Source organism: Urocampus carinirostris, chromosome 7 (assembly GCF_059441175.1).
Source record: "Urocampus carinirostris isolate Australia breed hairy pipefish chromosome 7, RoL_Ucar_1.0, whole genome shotgun sequence".
Taxonomy (NCBI): domain Eukaryota; kingdom Metazoa; phylum Chordata; class Actinopteri; order Syngnathiformes; family Syngnathidae; genus Urocampus; species Urocampus carinirostris.
The window spans coordinates 37,208,310-37,222,072 of NC_142355.1; the positions used below are offsets into that span (position 1 = coordinate 37,208,310).

The window sequence follows — 13,763 nt, forward strand, 5'->3', positions numbered from 1 at the left end:
CAGGGGACACCCTGAACTGGTTGCCAGCCAATCGCAGGGCACACAGGGACAGACAACTCATTCGCTCATTCACACCTAGGGACAATTTAGACCGGCCAATTCACCTGGAATGCATGTTTTTGGAATGTGGGAGGAAACCGGAGTGCCCGGAGGAAATCCACGCAAGCACGGGGAGAACATACAAACTCCGCACAGGAAGTCTGGAGCTGGATTTGAACCCACGACATGAACTGTGTCGCACAATCGCTAATCACTGCGCTGCCGTGCTGCCCGGGTTGGTTTGTGTATATAATATATATATATATATATATATATATATATGTATAGGGGGTTTGAATGGGGTTAGCCCAGAATAGGGAAAAAAATGCACCATTAGAAAATACATTTTTAAAAACATGAACTGTGAAGGGAAGACAAAAAAAAATCATGTTAAAGCCCCAGTGTGTCATATTTGACTAAAAGATTGCACTATGTGAACATAAACCTGTGTCAAGAGGACAGTGCATCAGCAAGATGCCAGACAAACATGGCGGCGACTTCTAGGTATGAATTCCGCTATGATTTTTTTTTAAATAAAAATTAACATTGGGATGAATGTTCTAGTATTTTTGCCTAGTATTTAAATCAACGTTTTTTATTTTCCCTGAATGAAAGTTTTTTTTTTGTACCACTAGGGGGCACTCAATATTAAACAATGTTTTTTAAAGAAAATTGCAAAAAAACTTTCAACTCAGTTTTACCAGTGGTTATCAAAAATAGATACATAAAAAAGGCACATGTGAAAGGAAAAAAAATATTTACCGGTGAGCATAAGGAGGTCCTGGGACATGGCATTCCCTAAGAGTTCCCCGGACAGATGAACCCCGATCAAGCGAACAGGAGGTCCTGTCCCCGGGTTTTCCCTGGGCAGTCGAACCTCCCCCGAGAGGATCCAAGTTGGTCTATCAGGGGGCTTTCCCTGGTTGGCCGCCGCCTCGGACAACACGTTTGCGACATGTTCTTCGTGGGGAATATCGTGCCTGGAGGGGCAGAGTATCATTGAAGTTACGAGCTGATACCCTAAGTAGCAAAGCGTGTGTTTGCGGCTTTTCTACATGGAGTTGCACTTGTTGCAGAAGAGTTTGAGCGCTTGGTGAAGACGCCGGGGCTCGTAGGATCGCAGCCGGGCCCGGACACAATGGACGCCGCCTGGCTTGCAACGCTTCAGTTCTGCCAATGTGAAGCGCCGCGTGCCATCGTCACGCTGAATTTCTGAAAAGCACAAATTAAGACGAATCAAGTCATATGTATTGGTATAGCCCTTAATCACAAGTCTCAAAGGGCTGCACCGGAGGTCGACCGATTATTGGCACAGATATTTGGAAATTCGACAGATACAGGTATCGACATTTCTATTTATTAGACGGGACTACTATTTGGGCTCAGCTACAGCAGAGCCTTTCTCTCCCTCTCTCCTGCCTCCCATGCTGATTGGATAAGCGACCGGGGACGGAGAACCTGAAGCATGAAGAATAACGGAGCGGAGTAAAAAAAAAAAAAAAGCTCTGCTAGTGAGTCCCAACATGCCTGTGACTCAAGCCCACTGATAATATTGAGATTTTAAAAGTCAGAGGAAGAAAAGCGTGCGTGTGATTGAGACATTGTGTAGTTAGTTTTATGGAAGCACGTTCAGGTTGAGACTGAGACTTAGCTCTTATCATAACATTAGTTTACTAATTTGGGTCTAAAACAGAAGTGCCCATTCTTTTCAATTCACAACATCTGTTAAAATGTCAATGCACTTTTTTTAAAGTTAATTTAAGTCAAGATGGCTTGTAATGATAATTTTATTTATTCATTGTAAAAAAAAAATATCAGGGAGTTATTTAGATTTTAATGTACCTTTATACGAGTTGCTGCTAAGCCTAATGTTATTTCCTGCAAGGTTTGTTTTTTGATAGTAAAAGTAAAAAATGAGTCATTTTAGTCGTTTTGAAATTTGCATGTTCTCCCTGTGCTTGCGTGGGTTTTCTCCGGGCACTCCGATTTCCTCCCACATTCCAAAAACATGCATGTCAGGTTAATTGGCCGGTCTAAATTGTCCCTAGGTGTGAATGAGCGAGCGAATTGTCTGTCCCTGTGTGCCCTGCGACTGGCTGGCAATCAGTTCAGGGTGTCCCCTGCCCACTGCCCGAAGATAGCTGGGATGGGCTCCAGCACCCCCGCGACCCTAATGAGGATAAGCGGTGCAGATAATAGAAGGATGGATGAAGGAGCTATTTAAGTTTTTATGTACCTTTGTGTGAGTTGCTGCAACTCCTACTGCAATAGAATGGCATATGGTAAAACAATTACTCTGTAAATCCATTATTAAGAGGATGAATTTCAGGACTGTTGAAATGAATTCTGCAAATCCAAGATAAATTAGTCTTTTTTCCTCCCGTCTCACCTGGACTCGGCGTAGGCGTGCTCCAGACATCGCACATGGTGGCGTCATTGATGTGGACCTCAATCGAATCCTTGAAGTTCTCCATCACGCTGGGTGGAAAGCGGGAAGTCAACTCTGATGTTGGAAAGGACACACCGGGAGGCTGTGGGCGAGTCACCTCTTCAGCTCTTGAACATCAGGACAGTTTTGGGGTAGGACGCGGAAGCCCCTGCCGTATGCCGTGCCGCCGTGCAGGTGAAAGGCGAGAGGGTTGACATCTTCGGTCTGGCTGCTGTTCAGCCCGGGGAGCTTGACGGAACCCAGGATGGCTCGCAGGTTGAAGATCTTGAGAAAGTCTCCGGGCTGGTGGCGGACATTGAGAAGGAACATCATTGTAACCACGTTTGCTAAACAATTTTAAGTAAGAAACAGGGTATCCATAAAGTCTCTTTATAAATTTAAAAGTTTAGTAAAAAGGCAAATTATTGGATATTTTATTCAGATGTTTTGTGTTGTATTCAGCGTTTATTGGGGTTTTATTACAGTGTATGAATGAACCTTCATTCATTATTATAATGAATGAATGAATGAACCCCGCACAGCGGCGCAGTGGTTAGCGCGTTTGCAGCACACTTTTAAAGTCATAAAATCAAACCTTCCTGTGTGGAGTTTGCATGTTCTCCCCGTGCTTCTCCGGGCACTCCGGTTTCCTCCCACATTCCCAAAAACATGTATGTCAGGTTAATTGGCCGGTCCAAATTGTCCCTAGGTGTGAATGAGCAAGTGAGTTGTCTGTCTGTGCCCCCTGCCCACTGCCCGAAGATAGCTGGGATGGGCTCCAGCACACCCACGACCCTACTTTGGATAAACGGTGCAGATAATGGATGGATGGATGAATGAACCCCTACAAGACTGCTACCCCTAAAGACAGGGTTCGTAACCCTTTTCGGGGCCAAATGTAAGCATTTTTTTTAGTTTTTAAGCACCTTCAAGGCTAATTTTTCAATTTCTCCAGTACTATTAAAAGAAGAAATCCGCTGTGAATCATGTATTTTGGAAATCAATCAATATATCAGTGATTTTCAGGTGCAATTTTTAATCTTGCGTGTGCATTTATCAAGACATACGAGTTTTAGATCTAAGTAAATCACAAATATATTTTTTTGCTGAAAAATATCCAATATCTAATATCTATGACAGTAATATGTAGCCTACATTTTCAGTTGCAGGAAGTTATTCTCATTACAGTAGTAGGGAAACACTACCTTCATTTTCTTCCATGGCCCATAATTGATATGTATTGCTTGTGGTAATACACATTTCATAGTGCCCGGTTTGCATGTAGCATGCACCTGTCCTCTTGAGCGCACCCGTAGAGTGCGATGACACTTCAATGCCATGCAAACAACGGACAGCTGCCATTATAATGAGGGAAAAGGAAATGCAATGGCAATGAAAAGCCACAAAAAAGCAGCGTCACCGTCATTTTTGAGCAGACTTGTCGAGAAAAATAGCCACATTTTCAATCATTGACAAGCACCTTACCCAAAATGCAAGAACTTTTTAATCTTTGAAAACTTAAGCATTTTTAAGGATTTTAAGCACCCATATGAACCCTGCAAACATTTAAAGTTTGATCCCAAAAAGTCAATTTGCAGTGGAAAACCAAAAAAGGTAAGTTTTAACAAGAAATACAAAAGCTCCCTTACTGCTTGCCAGCAGGTGTCGCCTTTTGTATCAAACTTGGTAGTGTGAGCAGTGAGTCAGATGCCTGGAGAGGACTCGCTCCCCCTTCAAATGTTTGTCACGACAAAAAGGCACAAACACAACCCTCTCCTCCTCATCATCATCATGCTGCTGATGATTTTAAGCATCGACATGAGCTGTCAGAGGCGGTCAATGTTCGTAAGCGGATTCAAGGAAGCCGAAAACATACATGAAGTGTCATCGCATCAGGAAGATCAGCGAGTCGTCTTCAGCCGAGCATGGATTTGTGCCAGGGCGGGCTCGTCGCCCAGGGGCACAAAAGCGGGAACTCTATTGTCGTTATATGTGCAACTGCAGTATCTAGAAAGCAGCAGTTTGGCGAATGTTTATCCCTGACTGAGCTAACTTGTTTCACCTCTTAACTCATAAACCATCATTTTGCATTTTGACAAAATGAAATACTGTACACAAAAAAAAACTAAATTTCAATTGACATTTTTTCATTTTGCACCTTTATTCCTAATGAAAAGGGTCTCTTCACATCCTACTTAGCCTTCGTTTTCTCTTCCGTCTATGCAGGATTAAGAAAATGTCCTTTTTACTGGGTTGGGGGGGAGGCGTTACCGTGAGCGTTGCCACAGCAACGGGAGAATGGTGCACTGTTAAAGTGCTTTAGGAGTTAGGTTATTCAGCCAATAAGAAGGTTCAGCGGGGACGGCGCTTACTTAAAATGAGTAGATTAGCACCCCGGGGAGGCGTTCAGGGACTGTCGGATGAGATGCGTCCGAAAATGTCTTCCTCGAATGTTTTTGTATTCAAGCATTAAAATACTTACCATGAATTGGCTGCTCCTTTTGACCGAACATTATGAAGACTAAGTGAAACTCAGGCAACAGTTGGACTCCTGTATTAAAATCAGATCATTCCGCTGCATTTTAGCACAACAACTTGTAAGTGAAGGTTCGGCAACGTTCTTTTGTATGACAAGCTGTGGAAGGCACAGATAGACAAAGCAGGAAGCGCTTACAATAACAACAGCGGTTAATGGCGAGCCAGAGCTTGAGGCTAAGTGGCTAACATGAGTGGCTAGAGAAGGAAACAATGGGGAAAAAGTGGAAGATGCCTGAATGACGGGACTCAGCCAAGGACCATAACATTTGGGGCTAAGCTGTGTGTATTGAGTAGCTAATAAGTACAAAAAAGCCCCACCAAGAAAATCTAGCTTGCCAAATCCTCATTTGGGCTTCCGGGTTATCGAGTGGCGGCAATTTTTGTGTCTCCCACGTCGTCGCGATTCAGATTCCAGCTATACCAGAATTCACGAATTCTGGACTGAGATTTTTCAGCTTGAACTGTTGGAAAGTTTCAGATTGTATCGGCGACGTCGGCTCCGTGCGGGGAAGCGGCAGTCAAGCTAGCTTCGGCTGGGACGTGACTCGCCTTCACTCCCCGCAGCCGCTTTCTTTCCTGCTCGTCGACCGTTCGGCTTTTGGTTGACTGTGCGGCGTCGAATCGTCTCTTCGCTCGTTTGAGTGTGCTTCGTCAAGAGCGAGTCGCCATAACGCCAAAAGCGTGTCGCCACAATGTTAAAGATCGGCCATTGTTGACGCTGGCAAACATGGCGGCGCTACTTGTATAGCGACCAACAGTCGGGGAAACTAAGTCCGGCGAAAATAACAACTTGAGACTCAGAGGGCGATTGGGTGATGCGACCAGCGGACGGTGCCGTAAGAGGAACGTGAAATTTTCAAGATGCCGAGCAGAGATAAAGAACTCGAGGAAATTAAAAAGTCACTCGGCTTTTTAATGGATAAAATGGATATCGTCACCAGACAACAAGACACAATTTTGAGTTTAATGGCAGAAATCAAAAACCTAAAAAACGAAAACATGGAGAAAGAAAAGAGGATTATTGCACTAGAAGGACGCGTAGCAGATCTGGAACAGTATACCAGGATAAACGACATCATTATCACCGGTTTGGACATCAAACCTCGGACCTATGCCAAGGCTGTGGCAAATACAAATATTGCAACAGATGCTGATGAGGATTCAGCTGAGCAACAGGTCATTGCTTTTATGAGTAAAAAAGGCATATCCATCAATGCTGAGGACATAGAAGCATGCCACCCATTAACAAGAGGTGACAACCGACCCAAGGCGACCATCGTGAGGTTTGTTAACAGAAAACGGAAACATGAAATCCTTAAGCAAGGAAAAAAACTAAAAGGGACTAATGTTTATTTAAATGAACACTTAAGCAAAAAAAACTCTGACATTGCAAGACAGGCTCGATTTTTGAGGAAAACGAACAAAATACAAGGAACATGGACTTCAAACTGCAGAGTATACATAAAGTTAAACGGCACTCCGGAACAAGCAAAAATATTATGGGTTCGAGAAATGCAGGAGCTGGACAGATTTGCCTGAAGTGTAACAATGGCATCCTGGACTGACAATATGGACACCCTTATTACAGATCACAATAAAAAAATCCATCATAAAATATTAGGCCATGATTTACCGGAACTGAGCATTGTTAATCACACTGACTCCAATAATTCAAGATTAGATGACTTCGATCCTGACCACAAATTCATATCAGCTAGCTCAGACAATTGCAAATATTATACTGGAAATGAATACAATACCTTTGTTAAATCTGAAGACAAATTCTCAATAATACACTTTAACAGTAGAAGTATGTACACAAATTTTGATGACATCACTGAGTACTTACAACAATTTGAGAACGCGTTTAGTGTTATTGCAGTTTCTGAAACGTGGTTCAGTGAGGGAAGGGGTGTCAATTTTGAATTAAATAATTATAATCTGAACTATGTAAATAGAACTAACAAAATAGGAGGTGGAGTAGCTATATATGTGCACAAAAGATTAAAATCGAAAATATTACAAAACATGTCATTTGTCATTGACGATTTACTTGAATGTATTACAATAGAAATTATAAATGAAAAAAGGAAAAATATCATAGTCAGTTGTGTGTATAGAACACCGGGCTCAAATCTGGAAACCTTCACAAACTGGGCTGAAAAAACATATTCAACAATAAGCGCCAAAACACTATTCATTTGTGGAGATTTCAACATCGATCTAATGAATCCAAACAATCATAAAAACATTGATGACTATATTAATATGATGTACAGTATGAGTTTGTACCCAACTATATTAAGGCCTAGTAGACTCACTTTACACAGTGCAACACTCATTGACAATATATTTACAAATAATATGGAATTTACAAATGTCAGCGGGTTACTGGTTTGTAATATTTCTGATCACCTACCAGTATTTACAGTATATGATGAAAAGGTTACTAGACAAGAATCAATTAAGGATTATGTTTACAAACGAGTTAGAACTGAAGCGACTATTATATCACTGTATGATGACTTAGTTAAACAAAACTGGAATGCTATATATGGTACAGATGATGTGGATGGTGCGTTTGACATATTTTTGGAAATATTCACCAACAAGTACAACAAAAATTGCCCAATGAGACAAATTAATATTAAGAATAAATCTGTAAATCATCCATGGATAACTAAGGGTTTACATAATGCTTGTAAGAAAAAAAACTACTTATATAGAAAATTTATTAAACTAAGAACTAAGGAAGCCGAAACCTGGTATAAAACGTATAAAAACAAATTGACAGGAATATTAAGAGCAAGCAAGAAATTATACTATACCAATTTATTACATCATAACAAAAGTAATATCAAAGGTATTTGGGATATATTAAATAGTATAATAAAAGGAAAGAATGTAAGCAATGCATATCCAAACTATTTTATTGATAAGAACAGTGAAAATTATAATTTAAATCAAGTTGTGGAGAATTTCAATAGTTATTTTGTAAATGTTGGACCAGAGCTCGCTGCAAATATCCCAGAGTGCAGTGGTAAACAATTTGAGTCACTAATAAAAATGAACTCCAAGACCATGTTTTTATCTGGGGTTACGGAATCAGAAATCTTAGACGTGGTTAACAACTGTAAAAACAAAACGTCTATGGATTGTTTTGACATCGATATGGTACTAATTAAGCAAATTATAAACAGCATTGTGAAACCATTGACCTACATCTGTAATCTATCATTTCTAACAGGCACATTTCCAAATCAAATGAAAATAGCAAAAGTTATACCAATATACAAAAATGGGAACAAGCACATTTTTACAAACTATAGACCGGTATCTCTGCTTCCTCAGTTCTCTAAAATATTAGAGAGACTTTACAATAATAGACTGGAACAATTTGTAGATAAACATAAATTGATTAATGAAAGTCAATATGGTTTTAGAGCAAACAGATCAGCAACAATGGCAATTATTGATGCAGTAGAAGAAATCACCCACAGTATAGAAAAGAAGAGATACGCAGTCGGGGTATTTATTGACTTAAAAAAAAGCATTTGATACCATTAATCATAATATACTATTAAAAAAACTGGAAAGATATGGCATCAGGGGAGTGGCTTTGAAATGGATTCAAAGTTATTTGACGGGGAGGAAGCAATATGTAAAAATGGGAGAGTTTTCATCTGAATATTTGGACATCTGTTGTGGAGTACCACAGGGTTCTATCCTGGGACCAAAGCTATTTAATTTATATATTAACGATATTTTCAATGTTTCAAAACTATTGAAAATAGTAGTATTTGCAGATGACACTAACATTTTCTATTCAAATGATAACTATATGGATTTGGTAACCTGTATTAATCGTGAACTAATTAACCTAAAAGTATGGATGGATATAAATAAATTATCTTTAAATTTAAATAAAACCAAAGTAATATTCTTTGGTAATCGTAAGGCAAATCAAAATTTAGAAGTAAAAATGGATGGTGTCACAATAGACATTGTATCAGAAATTAAGTTTTTAGGGGTCATAATAGACAATAAACTAAGTTGGAAAACACACATCAGACACATACAAACAAAGGTATCTAAAAGCATTTCAATAATTAATAAAACCAAAGTTCTTTTACATTATAATGCATTGTATTTATTATATTGTTCTCTCGTTCTGCCATATTTAACATATGGTGCAGAAGTCTGGGGAAATAATTACAAAAGTTCACTACAGCCCCTTTTTATCCTTCAAAAACGTGCAATAAGAACCATACACAGGGTAGGATATCGGGATCATACCAATATTTTATTCATAGAGTCCAATTTATTGAAACTGGATGATTTAATAAAATTTTTCACTTCACAACTGTTATTTAAAGTCAACAAAAACATAGTGCCAGAAAACATACAAAGATTATTCACTCGGAAAGAGGGAAATTATAACTTGAGGGGCTGTGGTGAATTCAAAATCCCAAAGGTGAGAACCACCAGGAGAAGTATGTGTGTGTCTGTGTGTGGAGTCAGACTTTGGAATAATTTGCAAAATGAAATCAAACAATGTCCAAATATCCATGTGTTCAAATTTAAATACAAAAAAGCATTACTGGCGAAATACAGAGATGAAGAAAATGGGATATGAGGGAGACTGGAAATACTGCACTTCAAACCATGGCTAACTTGTTGTTATTGTGCTATTATCACATCAGAACTGTTATAAATATTGTGTTTATTTTTATTGATATTATCACTGGTGCCGCAGTGACATTATGCGCATTATGACGTTGAGGGATGGGTATTGCGAAGATTAGTGTATAAAATATGTGATTATTGTAACTTATAATTATTGATATCTGACCTATGTAATAAGTATATCCATGAGATTTTGTTGTATTGTACACAAGAGGGAGCTATCTATAAAATGTATTTAATAGGGAAGATAAAGGGGTAGGAAAAATAAGCATCTGCTTCTGACTACCCCTTTTCGAACATTTTGTGGGACATTATTTCGTTGTTGACTCATTGTTTTTGTCCTGTTTTTATTTTTATGTCCGAAATAAAATTTTCATTCATTCATTCATTCATTCATTCAAGATGCCCACTGAAGATGTCTACTTTTTCAAATTATGTCATATAATTCCACATTTCTTAACCTAAAATCATGTTCATGAGAAAATACATGTGTTTTTGCTCACTATTTGAATGAATAGTCTTTTATAAAAATAACTGAGGGCAGCACGGCGGCACAGTGATTAGCGCGTGTACGGCACAGTTCTGAGGTCATGAGATCGAACCTTTCTGTGCGGAGTTTGAATGTTCTTCCTGTGCTTGCGTGGGTTTCCTACGGGCACTCCGGTTTTCTCCCATATTCCAAAAACATGCATATTAGGTGAATTAGCTGGTCCAAATTCTCCTTAGGTGTGAATGAGCGAGTGAGTTGTCTGTCTCTGTGTGGCCTGTCAACCAGTTCAGGGTGTCCCCCTGCCCACTGCCCGAAGATAGCTGGGATGGGCTCCAGCACCCCCGCGACCTTACTGAGGATAAGCAGTGCAGATAATGGGTTGATGAAAAATGACTGAAGTGTTTTTCTACCAAGGGTCGCTATCCAATAAACATGGGGACTTTAATGTTTAGAAAACACACTTCTTTATAATTCATATATGCTACTTTATGTTTTTAATAGTCCTTTGTTCATACGTTATTAAAAGAACATTTATCATGACTATAACTAAACCTTTTCTGAATGTAACCAACGGTCGTGTTCACAGAAGATTTTTTTTGTTTTTGTTAAACAAAACTGCCTTCCCTTAGAAAACAGCATTGGAATGATAGTGCCCTTTTTAGAGTCTGCAGGTGAATAACAAGCAACGGTGGAGCACATCTTCAAATTGCAAAATAAGGGCTCTAATATTTCAGGAAATGAAAAATAAACTGCTTTCAGAATTTGGCTTTTTCTTTCTTGTTGGTGGGGACGATAGCCTGAAAAGCAGAGAGCTGTCTCGTAGTGAAAACGAGCAATTATGAAAATGAAAACCGTTTGGCCAGTCTGGCGGAAAACAGCTTGCCCTTAAGGGGAAGGGTTCAGACTGATTTCTTGGCCTGTAATATTGATTAAAATCAGAGAGATGTAAAAATAAAACATTTGTGACGTTGCTCATTTAGCTTGAGAAGGAATGAAAAGTATGACTTGAAAACTGGGACTGGGAAGCTTGTCGGAAAATTGGTTCCATTAAGAAAAAAATAAGACTTTATTAAAAGATGGTGGCTAACCTAGTATTTTTCAAGCAGTGTGCCAATTACCTATTTATGCAAGTTTGCCCAGTGTGCTGCAGGAAATGTTATTTTTGAAACAACAACAAAAAACATACCATCGTTTATTTATTGTCTTACAGCAAAGTAATTATTACTTATCTATATTAGTAGGTGGAAGCCGATTACTATTTTATTTCTTTTTACAACCCCGAGCAAAAAACTCAGATCACAAACATGAAACAATCTTTAGGTCGTTCCAAAGTGCAAAATATTGGCATTCAGAAACACTAAAAAATGTTACTTATTTTAAAGCAAGTGTAGGGAAATAAATATGGAATCACTGTGAGGGGGGGGAATTTGAATCAGTGCATTTTGAGTAGAAAATAAGGACACACACCCAGTCAGTGTCCTTTCCTTAATTGGGAACCTGGCTTAAATGAAGTCTGCTCGTTAGTCAGCAGTTAAAACCAGTGCAGTTATCACACCTTGGAGGACACCTGGACTGGCAAAAATCATGGCTCCAATAAGAGAGATGTCTCTTTATACCAAAGAGTCAAACATTGTGAAGATGGTAACTCTACTCCTATGGTTGCCAAAGATGTGGGCTGTTCACAATCAGCTGTAGGAAGGAAGACATGTAGGCGTCAAGACAAACAAGTAAAGGCCATATGTCTTGAAAACAGAAAATGCACAACAAGACAAATGAAGAGAAAATGGGAGAAAATTGGAGTCAATATATGTGACAGAACTGTGGAAAGTCGCCTAAAACAAATGGGAAACCATTGTTCACGCTTAAACACACAGGAACAAGACTGCAATGGGCCGAGGAGAGGCAATCATGGACTGTGGATGACTGGATGAAGGTTATCGTTAGTGATGAGTCACAAATCTGCATTGGACAAGGTGATGATGCTGAAACCTTTTTTGGTGCCGTTCCGTTGAGATTTACAAAGAGGAAAACATCCAAATTCCATTCCAGCACCAGTTTAGGGTGTCCCCTGCCCACTGCCCGAAGATAGCTGGGATGAGCTGCAGCACCCCCGCGACCCTACTGAGGATAAGCGGTGCAGATAATGGAAGAATGGATGGATGTTTTGATTGTCATTTCTTTGTGTGTTTTTCATGATTCCATTATTTTTTCCTCAGAATGGAGTTATTCCACCCGTGCTTGGTCTATAAAAGTATCATTTACTGACCACCACTAGGTTTTTTCATTCATTTCTTTTAGTGTTTCTAAATGCCAGGGAGTTGCACATTATTTTTTTCATGATTTGTATCCGAGTTTGTTTTACAGAATAAAATGTCGGAGTACTCGTCTAAGACTGATCATTCCTTACTTTCTGCTAGGAGTTGTATATACACTAATCTGTTCATGAGGTAGCAGTGTATATTTATTATCTTGTTTTATAAAGCTGTTTAAAATTGCACTGCAAAAATAAAGCAAATTTAGTAGTACACGTGCACCTTATTTTCCTGAATTTTGTTTTATTATATTTGGCTAAAAAACAGAAAGGTTAGATTGTAGTCAAATTAAATTGTTGTGAAGGCAGATTTTTTTATTATTTTAAGTAAAGAAATTATTCTCCAAAACAAATAACCTTTTTGATGGAACAGTTTTAAAAGTGCACTTCAAGAACTAATAATTAAACTAAATATAGTAGAAATCCTGCAAATGATTTTTTTCCAATTAAAAAAAAAATACTATTCCCCCAAAAAGTTACAATGTAGTAAATACAAATTTCCAGTAGGACATAATACTATAATATTAATTGTCATATTATTTAGAAAGAAACAAGTATTATGAGATGGAAAAACAGGTTAAAACATATGGTAAAACACAAAATTACAGCAAACTTATTAAAATGAATCTTTTTTTATTTAGCTTTTTAAAATTGCATTTCAAAAAACTAATACATTAAATAGAATAGTAGTCAAGTAAACATTTTGCAAATAAGTTCTTATTTTCACGACAAATTAAATACATTTAAAAAAAAGTTAGAAGGATGTAAAACATTTTTGGTTCCAATGGCATATGAATTGAATTCTTGCTTTACAATTTCATTTCTATTTAACTAAATAAAATTACTTAGTATTTTGCACCAAAAAATTGAAAAACAGATAAAATAGTAATATCCCAAATTACAGCTAAATTATTTACCAGAAGGAGTAACCAGTATTACTTCATGAGCGAAGGTGAGGTTCTTTATCCTGTGAACTTCTTCTCCAGGGCATATCACCACCCTAAACAAGCACGCAAAAATATGATAATGTCTATCTTGTGACTTATTTGGGATTTTTTTCTATGCTGCTAAATATTTTACGTTGGTGCTGAGTGTTATTGCACTACTTTTCGTTGCACTGCTGTTACAATGCACTATTTTTAACAAATAATTGCATTGTTGTTAAAACTTAGGCCAGTCTCCAAGAACTTCTTTGAAAATCTTTTTGCCTAGTCATCCTGACAGTCTCATCTTTTTTTTCTCATTAAAGACTTTATTATAGGTTTACCCTG

The 13,763-nt window shown here is 38.3% G+C and overlaps 1 protein-coding gene across 8 annotated transcripts in view; it reads right to left on the minus strand.

Annotated features, from left to right (window-relative positions):
• Window positions 1-13,763, minus strand: part of pot1 (protection of telomeres 1 homolog) — a 41,264-nt gene that overhangs the window by 5,081 nt on the left and 22,420 nt on the right. For all 8 annotated transcript variants that reach the window (XM_088340843.1, XM_088340842.1, XM_088340844.1 and 5 more), the window contains 4 exons: window positions 2,586-2,770; window positions 2,429-2,517; window positions 1,095-1,251; window positions 802-1,019 (listed from right to left, as the gene is read on the minus strand). In XM_088340843.1, the coding sequence (XP_088196969.1) occupies window positions 802-1,019; window positions 1,095-1,251; window positions 2,429-2,517; window positions 2,586-2,770 (649 nt within the window). The remainder of the gene's footprint in view (window positions 1-801; window positions 1,020-1,094; window positions 1,252-2,428; window positions 2,518-2,585; window positions 2,771-13,763) is intronic.